The sequence below is a fragment of the Hemitrygon akajei genome, chromosome 6 (assembly GCF_048418815.1).
Source record: "Hemitrygon akajei chromosome 6, sHemAka1.3, whole genome shotgun sequence".
Classification (NCBI taxonomy): domain Eukaryota; kingdom Metazoa; phylum Chordata; class Chondrichthyes; order Myliobatiformes; family Dasyatidae; genus Hemitrygon; species Hemitrygon akajei.
Window position 1 is genome coordinate 60,369,158 of NC_133129.1, and position 22,947 is coordinate 60,392,104.

Consider the following 22,947-nt stretch of genomic DNA (forward strand, 5'->3'; position numbering starts at 1 on the left):
TTTTAAAGAAATAAACTGTAAATGATGATTGCTAATATTCTTGAATGTTATTTGTTGTTTTGTGTATTAAAAAGCTTTACTAAAAATTAATTTGTTTTAATTTCTACAGTAATAACAACAAGTTATTCGTGGAATTCTTTAATTCAAAGGTAATTTACTTCCCAGAAGGTCAACATGCAAAAAATGGGTCAAATAGGGGTGTTTTAGGATGTTAGGTCAACATCAGATCAGGTTGAATGCTGATTTTCTTGAACCCTGATTTAGTGCAACCCCGCTTTTCCTGTGATGACATTTTATGGACCCAAACAATCGCGTTATAATGGGGTTTCACTGTATATAGGGATTTCAGCGAGCCATTTCATAAGGTTCTCCATACAAGGCTTATTGAGAAAGTAAGGAAGCATGGGATCCAAGGGAACATTGCTTTGTGAATCCAGAACTGACTTGCCCACAGAAGACGATGAGTGGTTGCAGACAGATCATATTCTGCATGGAGATCAGTGACTAGTGGAGTACCTCAGCGATCTGTTCTGGGACCCCTACTCTCTGTGATTTTTGTAAATGACCTGGATGAGGAAGTGGAGGGATGGGTTAGTAAATTTGCTGATTACACAAAGGATGGAGGTGTTGTGGATGATTTGGAGGGCTGTCAGAGGTTACAGTGGGACATTGATAAGATGCAAACTGGGCTGAGAAGTGGCAGATGGAGTTCAATCCAGATAAGTGTGTGGTTCACTTTGGTAAGTCAAATATGATGATAGAATATAGCATTAATGGTAAGACTCTTGGCAGTGTGGAGGATCAAAGTCCATAAGACTCTCAAAGCTGCAGTGCAGGTTGACTGTGTGGTTAAGAAAGCATACCTTCATCAATCATGGGATTGAGTTTAGAAGCTGAGAGGTAATGTTGCAGCTATATGGGACACTGGTCAGCTCCCACTTGGAGCAATGTGTTCATTTCTGGTCACCTTTATTGAAAGGATGTGGAAACCATAGAAAGGGTGCAGAGATTTACAAGGATGTTGCCTGTAAGAAGCATACGAGAATAGTTTGAGTGCACTTGGCCTTTTTGCCACTGAGCAACGGAGCATGAGAGGTGACTTGATAGAGGTATACAAGATGATGAGAGGCATTGATGGTCAGAGGTTTTTTCCCAGGGCTGAAATGGCTAGCATGAGAGGGCACAGTTTTAAGCTGCTTGCAAGCAGATACAGAGGAGATGTTAGGGGTGAGTTTTTTTACAGAGAGAGGCGAGTGCATGGAATGGGCTGCCAGCGACGGTGGAGTCTGATACGATAGGGTCTTTTAAGTTACTCCTGGATAGGTACACGGAGCTCAGAAAAATAGAGGGCTATGGGTAACCCTAGGTAATTTCTAAAGTAAGGACATATTCAGCACAACACTGTGGGCCAAAGTGCCTGTATTGTGCTGTAGGTTTTCTATCTTTCTAATAATAAACTCCTGCTATTTACCTACTTCACCTTCCCAACCAAGTAGATTGTCATTAGGTTTAAAATAGGTTTAAATCATGGAACAAAGAAAAAAAGTGATTATTTTCCAGGGAAGGATGATATGGAACTTGCAGGGAAGCCTTTTACTGGCTGGGGTTTCCTTTCTCTTGTTACCTTTGTTCTAGGTGGTAGAAGTTGAAGGTTTAAGAGGCACATCTGTGGTGAGTAGCCACAGAACATTTTGTAGATGATAAACACTATTGTAAGAAGATCTGGATGTCTAACGTGTAAGAGGGCATATCAATTGAAAGCGGCTTAGTCCTGCATACTGTTGAGTTACTTGTGTTGAAATGAGACTGCAGATGCTGGAAATCTGGAGTAATATACAAAAGAGTGGAGGAACTCTGTGGGTCACGTACCATCTAGGGAAGTGGCAGTTAATGTTTTGGGTCAAGACTCTTCATCAGGACTGGATAATAAAGATTGAGATATTGCAAGGTCTAATGAAGTGCCACAATCTGCAAGATTTATGCTTCATGTCCCTCCATAGATACCGCCTGACCTAACAAATCCCTCTAGCTCAATTTAGTAGATTTGTTGTGTTACCTAAAACTTTAACATCTATAGATGCATTGTGGAGAATATCCTAACTGGTTACACTCTGGCCTGGTATGGAATTACTAATGCCCAGGAATGGAAAAGTCTACAGGAAGTGGTGGATACCACCCAGTCCATCAGAGGAAAAGTCCTCCACACCACTGAACACATCTACAAGGAGTGGCGCCACAAGCACTCAGAATCAAGGACTCTTACGATTCAGGCCATGTTCTCTTCTCACTACAACTGGGCAGGAGGTACAAGTACCTTGGGTTTCACATCACTAGGTTCAAGACCTAGTTTATTATCCTTCTACCATCAGGCTCCTGAAACAGCTAATTTCACTCACAACTCTGAACTGCACCGACAACCTGTGGATTCACTTTCAAAGACTCCACAACTCATAAGTCTACAACTTATGTTTTCCATATTATTTATTTTATATTTGCACAAGATATCTTCTTTTGCACATTGGTTGTGTGTCAATCTTTGTTTATAATTTTTTTTCATGGATTCTATTACAGTATATATTTTGTTTTACTGTGAATGACTGCAAGAAAATGAAACTCATGGTAACATATACATACTTTGACAATAAAGTGACTTTGAGCTCTTTTGGAGTTGATGATGTGCAAAAAACAACTGCCATTGCCTTGTTAGCCAGTCATGTTAATCAAATTTCAAAAGTGCAGGGACACTCACCACATCAGGCTGACATCTATCTTGCATCATGAGTCATGTTTTCCAATATGCCTGAGGTTGAAAGCTAGGAATATTAAACTCAAACTAGAATTATATATTTTTTAACAAAATGAAACATATTTCCCTCACAGGAAAATATCCACTCACAGGAGACCTGGCCCACGCCCAGGTTTACGGCTGCACAGGTGGAAGGTCAACTGAGGAAGATCTGTACCAGCAAGGCGGCTGGACCGGATGGAGTTTCCCCACGATTACTGAGGGCCTGTGCGACTGAACTGGGAGAACCACTACAGCGCATCTTCAACATGAGTCTAGATCAGAGAAGAGTACCCAGACAGTGGAAAACATCTTGTATTGTCCCGGTACCGAAGAAACCACAACCAAAGGAGTTGAATGACTTCAGACCTGTTGCCTTGACTTCGCACGTGATGAAGACCATGGAGCGGCTGATAATACAGAATCTGAGGCCACAAACCAGGCACGCCCGGGATCCGCTTCAGTTTGCGTATAAGGAGAAGGTGGGAGTGGAGGATGCTATCACGTATTTGCTGCACAAATCACTCTCTCACCTAGATGGGGTCAGTTGTGCTGTGAGGATTACATTCCTTGACTTCTCTAGTGCCTTTAACACCATCCAGCCCAAGATCTTAAAGCACAAACTAACGGAGATGGGAGTAGACTCTCACATGGTGGATTGGATAGTGGACTACTTGACAGATAGACCTCAGTATGTGCGGTTGGGAGACTGTAGGTCTGACACAGTGGTCAGCAGCACAGGAGCGCCACAGGGAACCGTACTCTCTCCGGTCCTGTTCACCCTGTACACATCTGACTTCCAATATAACTCGGAGTCCTGCCATGTGCAGAAGTTCGCTGATGACACGGCCATAGTGGGGTGTGTCAGGAATGGACAGGAGGAGGAGTATAGGAAACTGATACAGGACTTTGTGATATGGTGCAACTCAAACTACCTGCGTCTCAATGTCACCAAGACCAAGGAGATGGTGGTGGACTTTAGGAGATCTAGGCCTCATATGGAGCCAGTGATCATTAATGGAGAATGTGTGGAGCAGGTTAAGACCTACAAGTATCTGGGAGTACAGTTGGACGAGAAGCTAGACTGGACTGCCAACACAGATGCCTTGTGCAGGAAGGCACAGAGTCGACTGTACTTCCTTAGAAGGTTGGCGTCATTCAATGTCTGCAGTGAGATGCTGAAGATGTTCTATAGGTCAGTTGTTGAGAGCGCCCTCTTCTTTGTGGTGGCGTGTTGGGGAGGAAGCATTAAGAAGAAGGACGCCTCACGTCTTAATAAGCTGATAAGGAAGGCGGGCTCTGTCGTGGGCAAAGTACTGGAGAGTTTAACATCGGTAGCTGAGCGAAGGGCGCTGAGTAGGCTACGGTCAATTATGGAAAACCCTGAACATCCTCTACATAGCACCATCCAGAGACAGAGAAGCAGTTTCAGCGACAGGTTACTGTCGATGCAATGCTCCTCAGACAGGATGAAGAGGTCAATACTCCCCAATGCCATTAGGCTTTACAATTCAACTGCCAGGACTTAAGAACTTTTTTTTAAAGCTATTATTAATGCTTTTTGAGTTAGTGATTTAGATGCATATCATATTATTACTGAGTTAAGTATTGTATGTAATGAGTTTTTGCTACAACAAGTGTATGGGACATTGGAAAAAATGTTGAATTTCCCCATGGGGATGAATAAAGTATCTATCTATCTATCTATCATATTTGAATTAAAGCTGGAATGCCACTATATATATTTTATCAGTTCTAATTACATCAAAAGGTTTCATCTGTTATAAATGTGGTGGATTATTTCTGCTTCTATGTTCAAAAGTATAAGTCAGAACTACAAACTTATGGAGTGAAAATGCTGTATTTGTGAAAACTGCAATCAAAGAGTTTGTTTTGTTAATGCAACACACTCAAAATGCTGGCGGAACTCAGTAGGCCAGGCAGCATCTATGGAAAAGAAAAGCAGTCGATGTTTTGGGCTGAAACCCTCGTCTCCTGCCTGAAATGTCGACTGTGCTTTTTTCCACAGATGCTGCCTGGCCTGCTGAGTTCCACCAGCATTTAGTGTGTGTTGCTCGGATTTCCAGCATCTGCAGATTTTCTCGTGTTTGTGTCCTGTTAATATTCCATGTTCAGTGTTTTTGTGCTGGATGGCATTGTAATAACCAAGTTCCTGAATTTCATCACCGCTATATTCTTAAATCATTTTATCACTTTGAATTTTTAAAAATTCAGCGCCACTGTAGAAATTTCACTGATCTTGCCATGCAGCATCTCTAAACTTGAGCCAAATCATTAAGTGATAAGATGTATTTCTCCCAGTTACAGTGTTTGTATTGCACTAATATTCACTTCCCTCTGTACTGCTACTATGTTCAAGTTTAAATTAGCTCTCCCCAACTTAATGGCTTGCTGGGATAACTTCCAAATTTGGTTTTCTTTTTATATTCCATGTGTAGTTGAATCATTCACTATTTTTGCTGCACAATGGCAGTCTTTGAGCTAAGTGTGCTCTTGGCTGTGAACTGCAGTGATCTAAGTAGCCTGGGAGTTGGAGTTGGGAACAGGCAGAATTTGTTCCTCACTCAAGGAAAAGGTGCAAAATTTAAGGGATCAGGAAAGAGGTAATGAAATGCTAACTCATGTGGGTTTACAACACTGAAACATATAATGAGCAATTTTTGTTAAGAGTTAATTTATTGCTTTTACATTCACATTGAGAAAAGTGGACATCAAATCAAAAACAGCTGCTGTTGAATCTTTGCATTCAAATAACAAACAAACAAAATACACATTTTAGGATTTTAAGACAAATTGTTACAGTTACCAAAATTGGTTATTAACAGTCATGTTTGTAAACTGAAGTCAAAAAATGGACGCCTTTGAAAAGATTTTACACACTAACATTCAATAGCACACAGTGTATCAAAACAAAATGAGTAAATGGTAATGTACTGCTACACAGGTTTAACTGTCCAACTTACTGACAATTGTCATGTAATTTCCTGCTCAAGTAGTGAATCAAAGGAGAAGCACTCGTCAAGAACTTTTATTAAATAGTTGCAAATAAATAGCAGCAACTTATTGAGTTAATTTCATAGACTGTTTGACTTTGGGTGGTAATAATTTAGAGAAGTGGATCAACTTTCATGGAGTCTGCTAATTTGCATTCCAAAGTTAAAAGGATTAATACTGCACGTTTTATAAGGAGATCATGATCCATTCTGTTATGCTACCATCCAAACTGTGAAGACAATCCGACTTCACAGAACAGTATTTCTACCTAAACTGAAGTTAAATACTGCACATTGCCCAAAGCCTTGTAACAGCTGCTGACTTTTTCTTGAACAGAGGCTGGTCTGGGCATGTTACTTAATGACTCCTAGAATAAGTATTGATACGTACTTACAAGTCAAACATATTTACTGAAAATGCAATGTTTCTTTGTACAGCCCCAAGTCTTTCTGACAGTATTTCCCCTCAGTTCCAACATTTTCTAGATTCCATTTACATTTAAAAACTGTCCTCTGTTACTCTGAACCCTCCTGTGCTGATGAAGCTGCTGTGGTTCCCCTACAAGAAGTTATCAAGCAGCCATTTTAGAGGAGAAAAATGCAGGAATAAAAAAGTAATTGCACTACAATTTAGAAGTTTAAAAAGTAATACAAAGGTAAATTATAAATCTCAGGGCAAATTATAAATGTCTAAAATGTATTGTAAATAGCTTGCCTTTGGAGGGAAGACAGTACTCTTATCTACTACAATAAATCTCCAGAACATGATGCACTAATTTATTAGGTCTGTTATACTACTAAGTTTTTTTTAACCAATTTACACTGCAATTCCAAATTAATGCTTTGCTTGAGTTCTTTTCAATATTGTTCATATTTTTATACTTATAGTTTAAGAGTTACTAATGCCAAGTAGATGTACATTTCATAAAATGCATCCTCTTCATTAAATTAGTGGAATTACTAATCAAATAACCCCCAAATCTGTTCTCGTCCATTAGATCAACACAAGTCATAATCAACCAAGTCTTCATCTGAAAGGTCCAATTAGGAGAGTACCGTTAGCGTAACGGTCCCCTTTGTACGCTTCAGAATACTGACAGCTTCTTCGTGTGTGACACCTTCTAGATTTTGTCCATTGACAGCAATGATTTGGTCACCACGTTTCAGGCGTCCATCTTCTGCAGCTGCTCCCTAAAAGTCACAATATTCTTCCTTCAGGTCAGTTTATAATGACATTACTCTAATTATGTAACATGTGTACAAGGAAACCACAATACATCTTCCTGATTACTATAAGTAACTGGCATTACATTTATTTAATTTCCTGTACTAATGGCAGCATAGAATAAATCTATCGCAATTATGCAATTGCCACAATTTACCACATACAGTGGTATGCAAAAGTTTGGGCACCCCGGTCAAAATTTCTGTTACTGTGTGTAGCTAAGCGAGTAAAAGATGACCTGATTTCCAAAAGGCATCACTATCCGCTGCAGGGTCTTGCGATCCGAGATGGTGCAATTTCTGAACCAGGCAGTGATGCAGCTGCTTAGGATGTTCTCAATACAAACCCTGTAGAGTGTGATGAGGATGGGGGGGTGGGAGATGGACTTTCCTCAGCCTTCGCAAAAAGTAGATGCTGCTGGGCTTTCTTTGCTATGGAGCTGGTGTTGAGGGACCAGGTGAGATTCTTCGTCAGGTGAACACCAAGAAATTTGGTGCTCTTTACGATCTCTACCAAGGAGCCATCGATGTTGGTAAAAATTATCTGAGAGCTCAAATCTCTTGGGGTGCCCAAACTTTTGCATGGTGCTCCTTTCTTTTTTTCCCCCACTCTAAAATTGTACAAAACAAAAATAATACACCAATCTTGCTTAAGATGTTGAAAAGAATGTTTCATCTTCAACTTTATAACTTTTGGAGATCAGTTCATCTTCTACTCACTTAACTATTCACAGTAATAGAAATTTTGACCAGGGGTGCCCAAACTTCTGCATGCCACTGTATCTAGAACATTTGCACTGATATTGGTCTAAATAATGAAGAAACTTCCTCAAGTTTCCACCATCTCCCTTCAAGTTTTATGGGTACTTACGTGCTTAAATATGACTCTAAATTAACATTCATCGCTAAGCCGGCTGGTGAGACTTGGTGGACTCTTTGATCATATAGTCCTGTTGCATTCTAACCACTGCTCTTTTCTATACTCACACATTCCACCATGGACAAATGGTTTGTAGCAGGAACACTATTCCTACCTGACCACTACCTGCAATTCCTCCACCCTTCCACAGTACTCAATACCCCAGTACTGAAATGATCAGCTTCCATTCTAGTTGAGAATTTGTAGTTCAATTAGAATATTTAAATAGTGTGAAAGAGCAACACATCTAGTACAATGGCTCACTTAGTTTAATGTTGAAATACATTAATATGCCTTTGAAATTGTATCTGAAAGGCACCAGAAAATACATGTTTTAGAATTTTAAACATTTCTGTTGACTGCTTACCTTTGCAAAGACTGTTTTAACATAAATAGGCAGATCCCCATGAGGACTGCCATATCCACCAACAATGCTAAATCCCAGACCATCAGCACCTCTGTCTAAAGTAATTGTCTTGTATTGTGGAGGCCTGAGAAACAAATGGAAACAGTGATGTTAAGAACTGCATTGATTAGATGTTGTCGGTGAGATAATTACACCATTACCAGTAGGTGAAAGGGAGGGGTTGGTTTCTGGTTTGCTCTATTCAACTTAGTTCAACACTCCAGCATTAACCTATCATTCTTAAACTTAGGCTATGTCCACACTACACCGGAAAAATCCGTAACTGAAGCTTTTTGTCTTTGTTTTTACCCTCCATCCACACTAAAACAGTCCCCCGAAACTAGAGCTCTTCAGAAACGCTCTCCAGGGTGTGTAATTTTGAAAATGCTGGATTGGCCGGAGCAGTGTGGATGCGGTAACTGGAGAAATCTAAAAATGCTGTCATGACGTGCCAGAACAGATTGTGACGGCAGCGCGCCATTTCAATGTTTTCTTGAACACAACCTAACAATTTCAGAACAGACGGCAAAGAGACTGAAGCCAGAAGAGTTAGAAATGTACTCACCAAATACTTTGACCCATAATTTACTGAATAAATAAGTATACTCACTTTGCCCTGTTTTCTGTCCTTGCTCGTATGAAGGTGGATTACCTATTTATGCAAGTACTTCTCTGATAATAGATGTGTAACAGCCTAATGTAATATTGTATGGAAGTACAAGATAACACTGATGCAGACATGTTTTATACATTTAACAAGTGGCTTTATTAATGCAACAGAGTTTGTCAGATTTTCAATGTTCATCGTTAGCCGGGTCATACTGTCCGTGAACTCCCTGTCGGTTGCCTCCATACACTCCAGTATTAGTTTTTTTTTTAACTTTTAAGTCCTCCTGTGCGAGAGCCAACAGCTGTCCATCGTTTAAGTTTCTCTAGTCTGTAACTGCACAAATGTGCACTTTCACAGCAAGATTCAACACCAAACACGTTGCTTGTTTTTGGTAGATGTGTCCTGCACGTGCAGTGGGAGGAGATTTGCCGAAATATCCATTTTAATGTGGACAGAGATATTTTTTAAAATGCATAGTGTGGATGCCTATCGTTTTTATGCAAAACTGGTGTTTTCAAAACTATCTGGTCTAGTGTGAACATAGCCTTAATCACCAGATCCATCTACTCAGAGAATGCGATTCTTCCATCTCTTTAGTTAGTGCATACCAGGTTTATGACCACCATTAATCATTAACAGAAGAATTGTCAACTTTCCTTTTTCCAAGAATGGTTCCAGCTTCTTCAAACCCTTTATTCAGCTTAAGTTCCTCATCATTGGTATATTTCTTACTCCTAAATCTTTACAGATTCTCAAGCTTAGGCCCAGACTGTGATGAGTGAAATTTTAATATTTTCTGTTTTTCATTTCCATCACTTAATTTTAAAATACAAATAAATTGTGTTTTCTTAACCAGTTTGTTAACCAGAATGCTCAAATATTTGTGAATGCTTCTAGTGCTGTAGCATACCTTCAACAGCTCTGCCAATCTTCTACAAGGTTTATCCCAACAGACAATAGCTTAATGATCTGCAGACCCTCTTCAAGGGAGAATCAGAGGGTCTCCATCACACTAACCCCTGTCTCAATCAGTACACATCTGGCTGAACTCATCCTTCCATTCAACTTCTCCAACTCCATTTTCTTGACTTTTGTGAAGGAGAGATCGATTGGTTAGTTCCGTGCTAGAGTTTACGAACAATAATTGCACCATATCCTTAGAAAATACTTACGCCAAGTCATCATGAAGGATGCTGCTTGCTGTCAGCCCTGACAGTGAAAGGGTAGTTGTTGCATGTTCCTGTTGCTGATTGGTTATCACACTAACATCACCGCCTGCAACAACCTATGAGCAATCAAAGTTTTATCAAAATGCCTTATGTAGTATGATGCTATGCAGCGTACCGCATATGACTGCAGTTTGGGTAACAGAAATTCACCTTTACTGAACTCTAAAATTTGAGTTATGGATATATAATACAGCAAGCCAGCAGTTGCTTATCAGCAGCAACACTGGACCATAATAATGACTTTACAATGCAGCATAATGAAGTAACAGAATTTTATCAAAACTTACTAGCAATATCAAGCCATGCACACTTGCCACAAACCTAAATATCCACTTTCCAAGCATTTATTATTGTCAACAAAGTGCTAAATTTGAGGTCCTGCTTAACTTATTGTTGGGTGTAAACCATTGCTGTCATATGGGAGGGAGTAGAATAAGCCCTGCCCAGAAATTGGGTGAAAGAAGCTTTGATAGCTGCTCAACCATGTTTGGCTTACTAGTTTACAGTTAACAAAGCCCAATATAATTTCTAATCATCTGATATTGAAGCAGTTGCCAAGATGTGATTAATTAAACACAAAAATTAAAAATCAAAAGAATTTTAAAAAACACAACACTTAATTTGGCAATAATTAAATAATATTTAAATATTTCCAAATAATATTCAGAAATAATAATTTTAAAATAATGTGATTTTTCTAGATTTCTTGTAACTGCTTCTCTTCATTGAAATAAATTGACTGGTTCTTTGCCAGGTATAACAGTAGGTAGTTTCTGTAGTATCAGTGTTAGGTGTATTGCTGCAAGCTCACACTCTGCTGCTGGACACTAGGATGACCTCGTTACCAGAGAGCAGGAAAGCTGCTGATTAAGAACTGCTGACTTCCATTCATGATGAAATCCAGAATTTGATAGCCCTCATGAGGAAATATTCCCGTGATACCATATTGGAACCACAGGCATTTCCCAGCAAGCACAAAATCAATACTTTTAAATGTTAAATCCAAGTGTAGTGCATATTTTAAAAATTTATTTTACCTGTAATTCAATACGTCCAGAAGCATTTTTCAGTAAGTTGACTGCCTGGGAGTGGGTCACTCCCTCTGTAGATTTTCCGCAAATACTTACAATCCTGTCTCCAACCTATAATTAAGAAACAAGATTAAAAATTAGCTGCTGTATCAACTTTTTAATTAAGTCACTTAGATTGAAGTTACACTGTTACAACTACACAGAGTACAAAGTACAGCTAGCCAAATGGAATTACAACACTTTTTAAAAAATATTGAAACTGAGCTCAGTAAGGATGTCGTTCTGTGCAACAAGTTCTTGGATTCCTTTACGATGATACTTTGCACTATGTTAGAGTTTACCACATCAAAACAAACACTACGTAATGGGAACCATCAGCTGATGATCCTGCCTCTTTTTAACCACATTCAGGAATCAGCTGGGTGGTCCAATTCTCAAAGTACACAACTATTTTTAATTTCTGGATGAGTGGATAAGTAGCTTCAAAGATTATCACTGGTAGAACAGCTCAGGATAATGAGCTACAGGAAGGATTAATCAATGTGGTTTAATTTCGATGCTGAGATGTCATACATTTGATATGTATTTCTTTGGGGGCTTTGCATAACTCAACATTTGCAGTGACACATTTCAAATCCATTGACACAACATAGTTGGAATACAGAAACAAATACTGAAAACTGCACATGTACAGAAGAAAGCAGAAATAACAGAGAGCTTTATTAGATAATACCATGATAAAGGATCTTACTGCAAGCTGGGTAAATGAACAGACTGAAGTAAAATTTTTACATTTAATATTGTAATATTACAATGAGTGAATACCTTAGCAGTTGACTGCTAAAAAAACTATGGTATTTCTTTATGAGACTACTTACATCAATTTTTGTTGAGGACAATGGGAAAAAACAAACAAAAATTCTTCTGGGGAAAAGAAAAACAACTTAAAAACTGATAGCAATTTAAAGGATACAAGCTAAACTTACTAACTTACCCGAAGTTTCTGTGTCTGGGCTGCTACTCCGTTTGGTTGCATCATTGCAATAAAAATGGGAACATCTCCAAGAGGGCTGCCCACTCCTCCTGCAATGCTGATACCCAGTGAATCCGTAGGACCCTGCAATTACAAACATCACATGAATTATAAAGTGGAAGAAACAAAATTATGCAATATTAGAAATTCATTCTGTATTGTGCAAGTTCAATAAGGACTCCACTAGAAACAAATTATGGAAATGGACTTCACTAGTAATGTTCCTTTAGCATTCATAAAAATGATAATTCTCACCCTGTGTGTGAAGACATCTCTCTTGTATCATTTTATTAGAAATGCATATCAGAAATCCTCTCAGACTTGTATTACTATATTTACCATCAGAATATAGATTTATATAATTCCTCCACAGGAAGGGAAGTAAAACAGTTGGTGAACTGGAGGAGAAATTCAGCAGTAAACAAAATACGAATCAGAGTCAGATTTTAAGAAATGTTTTAAAAGTAGTCATAGAGGTGACTGATCCCCTATCACATGAAAAAAGCAAATCTAATTCCATATAACAGATAACTTCACAATAATGTAATTTGCATTTACACAATAATTTGCTTTCTACAGCAAATGCAATCCAGCCCTGTTTTCACAATGGCTAAAGCTGCCTTTGAGTTTGTTAGCTGTGACTCAGCTACTAGGACACCTCAAGCCTGAAATTTTTGGGTTTCAGCTTCATTCCAGTCACTAGTGCAGTCCTAAAGTAGTTCTGCACTATAAAATGAGTGATGTTATGAATGAGGTATTAAATATTGCCCTGTTAGTCAATTTTGCAATAAAAGATCACATGGTATTAAAGTATGAGAGAAGAGTGGACATTCTTTGCAATGTCCTAGTCACTATTTATCTTTCAACAAATAACATTAAATATATTATGTGGTCATTATCAAATTTATGTGTTTGGGCCTTTAGTATGCCAGCAGAGCAGAGTGTCTTGCACCACTATGAAGTCTGGTTTAAACAGGTTGAAACTTTATCAAACACATGAAGAGTGCATAGTTTCAAAGAAGCCAAATGAGTGACACTAATGCTTTGTACATAGAATGGAAAGATTGCACTACATTCAATGTAAAGAAAGTTACACACTGTTCTGTATAGAATTTTATGAATAGCTTACTTTAGAAATTATAAAAGATAGCAGCTCACCTTTGTAAACTCCACTGTCCTTAGCCCTTTAATCTCCGTCCCTTTATTTAAAGGAAGAACAAGATTTGTTTTCTAGTCTTAAAATTTAATCTGAGTAATTCATCAGTAAAACACAAAATAAAATCATGGATTATCAGGAAATATACAAGTTACTAAATTTCATGGAATGACACACTAGCAAATGAAGAACATTTATCAGCTATCATTTTCAGATTGAGAATATTCTTCCATGAAGTTAAGTTCCCTTGTGCAAACAAGCCAAGCATGATGAACAATCTGTTTGCCTTACTTCAAAGCAAATTTATAATTAAAGTGCATTTCTGTTACCATATACTACCTTGAGGTTCAATTTCTTGCAGGCATTAACCATAGAACAAAGAAATACAATGGAAAAACTACACACAAGACTGACAAACAGCCAATATGCAAAAGTAGATAAACTTAGGAAACTAAACACAGCAAAACCTTAAAGGCATCCCAAACACTTTGAGACTGAGATTGTATCTCACAACAAACCCTAGGCTGATAGACAAGACATTAAAGCATTAATGTGTATTCAAAAACAAAACTAGATTAAAATCTTCAAAAACCTTCGTTCTATTAAACATTAGCATTGTCTTGATTTTCTGCAAGCAATGTGTAAGGTTAAAAACTGAATAGGTATAGAAAATGCAAGGTGTTAGAATTATGAAACACTCCTTTAAGTCAGAGAAGGATCTGTACAACAAACAGGATCAATAAAGGTTAATGTTTGAGAAATTCTGCTCCTACAGAGCCGTTGCATGTCACACAATGACTGTTTTAAGCACAAGCATGCTGCTGCAAAGTTCTATGGTGCTTAAGCAATGACATCTTTTCCTTTGTGTGCTGAAGATTAGTAACTTTTTAAGAGGGAGTAGGAATTGGGAAATGAGTATGTTGCCTAAGGAATTAGATGTTGGATGGGTTGGAACAATAGGGCTAAGGGTGGAATTCTGGAGGAGATGTATCAGGACTTAAGAGTGGGATCCCAGGTCACAGTAATACTGTCCCAGGAAAGACCCACAATGGCATCCCCAAACAACATGTAATAAATGTCACTAATGAATGGGAATGGAGATTAATTCCATCTGATGCACACGTCTGTGGAAATCACACTACAAACACAAAAGATCATGCAGATTCTGGAAACCCAGAGAAACACCCATAAAGTGCGCAATTCGGGCAGCATTATGGAGAGAAATAAACAGTCAACAGTTCCGGCTGACACCCTTTATTAGATCTCATATTATTCATCAGAGATCACATTACTTGCTTTGGATGATTCTTGACTGGAAGTGTCAGAAATGAGTCAAACAGAGCCTATAGATTGGTTCCTGGGAGTTTATAAAAGCTTATTATTATCAACTCCATTAATTTTATCTCTAAACTACCACAGTTTACTAGAGCCAGGGAGTTTTAATTGTAAGTTATAAGATCGATACCAAAGATATTTCTGACAAACAAGATGAGATTCTGGCAGTAATAAAGCTTGTGTCTGAGAGAATACAGAGGGAGAGCAGTCTGAAAACATGTTAGAAAAATACAATAGTTCAGCCAAGTAACAGAACCTAGGAGAACTGGAGATTAACTTGCACTACTAATGAAGTGTTTGTATACGGAAAAATTTAAGATGAAGTTTCCTGACAGAGAGATGTGATCACATATGTCTATTATTCTGAAGTCATGTTGATACTGAGAAAATTATGTATATTTTGTTTAAAATTTTAGAATGATTGAGATTTTAACATTCTAGACTGATTGTTCAAAGTTTTTACCTCAATAAAGATTGATCTTCAATAGTAAAAGCATTGTTGTAACATGCCCTGCAAGTAATTGACTCTATTCCTAATGCTAGGCAAAGAGAAATGATGCCATTGTATCAATCTAACATTACTTTCATATACAATAAAAATAGCAGATGCCGTGTTACGATGGTTTGTCTTGTTTACATGAACATTGTTCAAAATAAGTGTCAAGTTATCAAATATTAACTGCCTATGAGTCACACACATCTACTACAACAAAAACTAAACTCATTTGATATCATTTATTGACTAGCAAATCCTATCTGTTCTGTGAGATAATGGTGAACTTTAGGCTTTGCTACAATTGTACAAAACAGCAATAAGGGAATTATCTGAATGCAATTTAGATATCCTCTTAAATTCTAAGTAATATGTAAATTTTTATTATGATTTTAAACACAACAAATTGGTTATAAGGGAGGAAGCACTAAAAGCTCTGCGATACTCTGAGAATGCAGACCCAAGTCATGCACAAACTATAACTTCAAGAACTGTACTCTAAATTAATATTGCCAAGCAAGGTTAATGACTCTTACAGGCATGTTTTCGGTTTCCGGTTTCATATACTTCAGCTTGAGTAGATCCAGAAGCAGCAGAACAGACAGGGATCAGCCCACCGCAACTCCCTTCACTGACCTGTGGGAATAGTCCTAATTAATATGACATCAATTTCAAATGTAATGAGAACAATTGCTCTGAGTATTGCAAATTTGAAGATATTCAAATACTCTACCTACAGCAGGTATATTTTACAAGGCATGTTTCGCCTTTAAAAATTAACAATCCTTAATTTGTAGAATGAAAATATAAATATATTATTTCATACAGGCTTTAAAACATTAAAAACTTACAATATCCACCACAAGTATTTTTAAATTACAGGTAATGTTTTATGCAGGAAAAAAAATAAGCTTTTCTTTTAGAAATTTTAGTACTGAAATCATAATTCAGAAAGTATAGTACCAAGGTAAAATGTTGATGATCCAAACTTTCAATCTTGAAATACTACTGCAGCAGTCTAAATTAATCCTTTTAAATGCTCAACATCCTACAATATTAAACTTGTAGTATATGTCAGCATCTCATCACCAGTGACTAAAATCAGGGCCTATTTATAATAGTAATTATCAATAATTACTATTGTATTATAATTAATGGTAATTATCAATATCTGAGAAGCAGCTGCCTATAATTCAGAAAGCAAGAAGGAAAATTGTTCTAGTATTTTTTAAATAAATACAGGTTTCCCCCACAATCCGAAGGTACGGCGTTCCTATGAAACTGTTTTTAAACTGAAACGTCGTAAAGCTAAGAAGCAATTACCATTAATTTATATGGGAAAAATTTTTGAGCGTTCCCAGACCCAAAAAATAACCTACCAAATCATACCAAATAACACGTAAAACCTAAAATAACACTAATATATAGTAAAACAGGAATGATATGATAAATATACACCCTATATAAAGTAGGTACGGTGTAGTTTCACTTATCAAAATCGGGAAGACAGTGAGCCAAAATCGATTTGGAGGGAAAAAAATTGGCATGTACACGCCTACGCACATACACGCCTACACACATACATGCATACGTACGCACGTACACGCATGCACAAACAACTGCCTGCACAAGGCTTCACAGTCATTGTAGTCTTCCTTGGGGTAAACACACGTATAAAGCGGGCGTCTTTTTTTCATAAAAGCAAAAATCCTCTTTGGTTAGCGAAAACAGGTAGTAATGTAGGTCTTTCGTAACAGCGAGTTGTCGTAAAACAAACGTTTGAAAAGCGGGGGACACCCGTTTCCATTCTGTTGACTAGAATTATTAAACAGTTAACGGATTTTTTCTTTATTTAAAAAGAATTATTACTGTGCTTGAAATGATCACTTTTTTAAATTGGTTCTGATAAAATGAACAAGAGATGAATAGGCTACTACAATGAGGCAGATTTTACTGCAGACCAGGCATCAGGTTAAACATACAAACCTGGCTACTTTGAGAAACTCTTCTTTCAGATGAGAATGATCCAGTCTTCAACCTGCCAACCTCCAATTTTACTGCGCCTTGTGCACACTAGAAATCAGAAGGGAATGGTTACTGTACGAATGCCTGACCACATTACAACTTGCAAAAAAAAATATATAAAAAAGATCATTTGGGAAGTAACAAAGTAAGAAAAATATTTTTAGATATCATTTTATAATTGTTTCTATCATGTGATTGTACTTTAATGAACTGGGAGAAATATATGTATTACATGCTTCTAAGACCTTTAGAAAACCTGGTAAATCATGTAACACAGAAACAGGCCCTTCAACCTACCAAGTCTGCACCAGCCATTAGGCTGCTATTTGTACTCATGCTCGACTAATCCCATTGCATTGTCCCTACATTCCCATCAACTTTCCCCAGCTTCTGCCAACTCACCTACATATATGCCCTCCTCCCCTTCTTACCCCATCCCTGACATATTTAGTTGTTTGCCTGTTCTCCATCTCCCTCTGGTGTTCCCCCCTTCCTTTCTCCCGAGGCCTCCCATTCCATGATCCTTTCACTTCCCCAGCTCTGTATCACTTTCGCCAATCACCTTTCCAGCTCTTAGCTTCATCCCACCCCCGCCGGTCTTCTCCTATCATTTTGCATTTTCCCCTTCCCCCACTACTTTCAAATCTCTTATTATCTTTCCTTTCAGTTAGTCCTGATGACGGGTCTCGGCCCAAAACGTAGACAGTGCTTCGCCTTATAGATGCTGCCTGGCCTGCTGTGTTCCACCAGCATTTTGTGTGTGTTGTTTGAATTTCCAACATCTGCAGATTTCCTCGTGTTTACACATAAGGGTAATAGAGGGCCCAAAAATCTACCAGCCCATATTACTTGGGCATGTGAGATGAAACTGGTGCACTCAGATAAACCAATCCTATCACAGGAAAAGCATACAGACGATGCACAGGTACAACCCTAAGTCAGGACTGAACTTAGTTCGCTGGAGTAGAGGCAGTAGATCCATCAGCTGAACCACTGTGTGGCCACATACATTTGTCAGGTATACCAATACAGGAGACATAAGAAGACCTAATTTTTTGGGTTTGCCCTGGAAACTGAGCTATAAAGAAAGAGCTGATGTCTGGTCTTTAAAGTCTTATTTCCTTTCAAGTTCACTTTTTTGTTATTCAACCATACGTATAACACCAAACAAAACAATGTTCCTCCACAACAAGGTGCACAACACAGTACTTACAACTGACACACATAACACATAAAGTAATACTACCACAAATGAATTAACAAATAATAAGGTGCATATATGACACAAGTTAAACAAGTAAACAGTATAACACTATTTGCACTTCATATGTGATGAGACCCCGGTGGTGGCAGGGAATTCAGTAGTCTTATGGCCTAGGGGAACGAAGCTGTTTCCTATCCTAACAGTTCTTGTCCTAATGCTACAGAACCTCCTGCTTTATGGTAGGGGATCAGATATTTTTGGATAGATGGGAGGGATCATTGACAGTTCTAAGGGCCCTGCATACACAGCGCTACTGATAAACATCTCTAATGGGTCCAAAGCCACACTGACTATTCCTAATAACTCACTTTCTATCAAAATACTCATATATCTGGTCCCTTTGATTACCTTCCAATAACTTTCCAACTACTGGTGTCGGTCCTATAATTTCCAGATTTACTCTTACAGCTTCTCATAAACAGAACAACAACATTAGCTATCCTCCAATCCTCTGGTACCTCAACTGTTGCTAAAGGGGATTTAAATACCTCTATTCAGACTCCTGCAATTTTTGTACTTGCCTTTCAAAGGGTCCAAGGGTACACCTTGTCAGGCTCTGGGGACTTAATTTGCCTCAAGACATCAGACACCTCCTCCTTTGTAATCTGTACAGGATCTCCCATGTAAATACTGATGCAAAAAATCCATTTCAGATCTCCCCCATCTCTTTTGTCTCCACGCATACAGTAGCATTTTGATCTTTCAGAGGATCAATTTTGTCCTTTGCAATCCTCTTGCTCTTAGTATATCTGTAGAAGCCCTGGGATTCTCCTTCACCTTCTCTGGTAGAGCAACTTCATGCCTTCTCTTGCTCCGCCTGATTTCTTTAAATGTTCTCTTGCATTTCTTACATTCCTGAAGTTCCTCATTTGTTCCTACCTGCATGTACCTGCTATGCAACAAATTTTTTTCTTAACCAGGGCCAGGACATGTCTCGCAATATCAAGGTTCCCTAAACTATTTATCCTTGCCTTTTATTCTGACAGGGACATACAAGCTTTGTACTCTCAAAATTTCACTTTTGAAGGCCTCTCACTTACTAAGTACCCCTTTGCCAGAAAACAGGCTGTCCCAATTCACATGTGCTAGATCTTCTCTGATAAGATTCAAAATTGTCCTTTCTCCAACTTAGATTCTGAACCTGAGAAATCTATCCTTTTCCATAATTACCTTGAAACTAATGACATTATAATCTCTAGATGCAAAGTGTTCCTCTACACAAACTTCTGTCACTTGCCCTGTCTCATTCCCTAATAGGAGATCTAATATTTCACACTTTCTCATTGGGAATTCAATGTACAGATTAAGGAAACTTTCCTGAACTTATCTGATGAACTCCATCCCACCTAGTCCTTTTACAGTATGAAGTCCTAGTTAGCAAGTGGAAAGTTAAAATCACCTACGATAACAACCTTATGTTTCTTGCTTGCATCATACACCAGGGTGCTCTCTTCAGTTACCTGATGAGATAACTGTAGCCTTTAGCTGGGCAGATGTCATCAGTTGGTGCCCAAACTTCATAGAGTGTATCGACCCTTAACCACTACACTCTCCAGTTAGTGGGTCAGCAGTGGTGGCTAAGTCACTGTCTATTTGCTCCTGACTTCCAGCTCAACTCCTCTTGCTTGCTCCATATCTAGCAAAAGCTCTTTCTACATCCTCCCCCTTCCTATGAGCTGCTTAGTTTTTGCTCTTTTCATCAAGGCCTAATGCAGACAGTAATCTCCATGCTGACCTTGCTGGGAACCCTCGATGGATGATCTCCATGGGCAATAGCGAGCTCTGCCATCCTTTGTCCCTACTCTCCTGGACTAAGGATTGGTACTTCAGGGCCCTGCTCTTGTAAGCCTCCTCGCATCCTTCTCCCATGGTACTGTGAGCTTCATCAGGACAACTTTCTTGTTTTTGGTGGACCATAGTATGATGTCTGGTCAAAGTGTGGTTTGCACCACCTTCAGGAACTGCAGCCTCCTCGCCACATCGACACTCACCTCCCATGATTTGGCAGTTTGCAGCAGATTGGATTTAGGCCTCTTAGATATGACTGGCATGGCATTCTTCTTGATGACAAAGACTGACCTGATTGCCTCTCGGCCAGTTGGTCTCTTTTTACACATCTCTTGCTCCAGTGTGTCAGCAAGGGACAGCAGGACCTTATTGTGGCACCACCTATACCGTCCTTGTGTTGAAGCTGTTTTGCATCCTGACAGTACGTGTGCCACTGAACCCTGCTGACTACAAAGCTTCCAGTTAAGGTCCTCTCTCAGCCCTCGTGTGCAGTTGTGATGGTGTAGAGAGAGTGTCATATAGGAATCATAGGAGGAAAGAAATGCGGAAGGGCTCCAGTCTCCAAAGCGCTGCCCAAATGATCTTGTGCTTGGGAAGATTCCATTTTGTCTAGGTACCCTGTGACACCCAACCTCACTGCCTTCAATAACTGCCTTTCATCCCCACGATTCCATACCTCTGCCTGGACCATGTCATGGCTATCCCTTGCACTCGCACTCCCTAATCATTGAAGTGTGCAGGGCTGAAGCCTTGCTGGCTCAGGCATAAGTTACTAATGATGTCTCTCAATTGCAGGGAGCTCACTGCCTAGTCTACGGCTGACTTGGTGGCCCACTTTTTGCCTGATTTTGTTGTGACTCCTGCTCAGTTTATTAGCTCGTCAGCGGAGCCCCTTAGTGTTAACACAACTCTACACTTTTCCACCTTGGACTCCTCCACTACTGATGACAATGGCAGCTGGTCTGATCTTATGTAGTGACCCACTGAAGGAAAACTTGGGGGGGGGGGGTGGAATCCCCAGCCCACCTCCACAGGTGCTTGTTAACTTTTCTCTTAATGCCTTCTACAATGATCATGGGGATCTCATACACTGGGAACAACCAGAGTAGCCTTGATAGAAGTCCATGTGCTACAACCATGTCCTAAATTTACCAAAGAGTTAGTTTTGCTGATATTCTTCAGCAGCTCTTCAGTCTGCTTTACAGTGTCGGTGATGCAGGTGCTGTCTGTCATTGCTGCATTAAACCAATTTCCAAGACACTTTACTGGGCTGTCCTCCATGGATGGAATGACTTCTCCCTGTACTTGAAGACTGAACTTGCTAGTAAACATAGAAACATAGTAACCTTGCCCTTTTTGATCACCATGTATCTGGAGTTCCTGGCCTTGAAGGCCATCCTAGCCCAGGGTTTCCAACACCCATCTTGCTTGTTTCCAGTTACAGTGGTTACTGTGATGTCATCCATAAACTCCCCGTATTGCAGGATGTCAGATCCCGAGCTCCAAAACTGGGCCTTGGCTACTGCTGATATGAGAAGATTCATACCCATGAAAAACAAGAGGGGGGGGAAGATGATGCAGCCAGCTGGAATTCCTTTTTGGAGGTCTTGCCACTTGGTTGTAAAGAGGGCTGAAGTGAAGTGTAGCTTGGATCCTCCTAGGTAGCCGGTGATAATGTCTCATGTTACTGGTGGGATATGGTCTTCTCCGTGGATTGTCACCTTGTTGTGGTGGAGAAGCTTGTGTCATCCTGAGATCCTGAGAGCGATGCCACCTGGAACTATGCTCCTGGTAGGGTCACCCATGGCGGAAAGATCAAGGGTGAGGTCCCTTATTATTGTAATTATTATCCATTATTGTAATGCCTGCACTGTTTTTGTGCACTTTATGCAGTCCAGTGTAGGTCTGTAGTCTAGTATAGCTTTCTCTGTGTTTTTTTTATTATTACGTAGTTCAATCTAGTTTTTGTACTGTGTCATGTAAACCATGGTCCTGAAAAATGTTGTCTCATTTTTACTATGCACTGTACCAGCAGTTATGGTTGAAATGACAATAAAAGTTGACTTGACTTGACTTGACAAAGAACAATCCAACCAAGTCCTCATTGGTGGTACAGGCGGACAAAGTTACTTCGAACTCAACAGCTGTGAAGGCGGATGAAGGCTGCAGCAAATCCATCAGCTCCAATCATCGTGGATTCCATGTCATTGGAATCAGTTGGTTGATTTGTGAAGTATCGTGTGCTTCTTCGAGTGCAACATCAAGTACACGTTAAACAAATACATGCACAGGCACCTTCGCTGTGTGGGGATCAACGGAACGATGACCATCATCCTCGACCTTGAAGGATAGCCACGATGGGATATGGTAGTGGTCCAGGATGAGGACGTGTGGAATTGATCCATAGGCAGTGGTTAGGTCTAACCAGCTGACTGTAAAGTCACCTTTCTTCTGCCTGGCCTTGCAGATCAATTAACTGATTATTGAGGTTTGTTCAAGGCCCAGAAAAACCCAGGATGCCACCTTTCTTTTTTTTCTTTCTTTCCAATATTTTTAATTAAATTTCATACACACAAATATAGAATTCATAAGGATACTTATTATCAGTCAAAATAACTTAGCACAAAATGCACTA

At 39.2% G+C, this 22,947-nt stretch overlaps 1 protein-coding gene across 8 annotated transcripts in view; it reads right to left on the reverse strand.

Moving 5' to 3' along the window:
• Nucleotides 1-5,463: 5,463 nt before the first annotated feature.
• Nucleotides 5,464-22,947, reverse strand: part of LOC140729083 (multiple PDZ domain protein) — a 224,435-nt gene continuing 206,951 nt past the window's right edge. For all 8 annotated transcript variants that reach the window (XM_073048416.1, XM_073048413.1, XM_073048414.1 and 5 more), the window contains 8 exons: nucleotides 17,222-17,308; nucleotides 15,772-15,871; nucleotides 13,410-13,450; nucleotides 12,213-12,335; nucleotides 11,225-11,329; nucleotides 10,131-10,243; nucleotides 8,310-8,433; nucleotides 5,464-6,990 (listed from right to left, as the gene is read on the reverse strand). In XM_073048416.1, coding sequence (XP_072904517.1) covers nucleotides 6,844-6,990; nucleotides 8,310-8,433; nucleotides 10,131-10,243; nucleotides 11,225-11,329; nucleotides 12,213-12,335; nucleotides 13,410-13,450; nucleotides 15,772-15,871; nucleotides 17,222-17,308 — 840 coding nt within the window. In that variant the 3' untranslated portion in view covers nucleotides 5,464-6,843. The remainder of the gene's footprint in view (nucleotides 6,991-8,309; nucleotides 8,434-10,130; nucleotides 10,244-11,224; nucleotides 11,330-12,212; nucleotides 12,336-13,409; nucleotides 13,451-15,771; nucleotides 15,872-17,221; nucleotides 17,309-22,947) is intronic.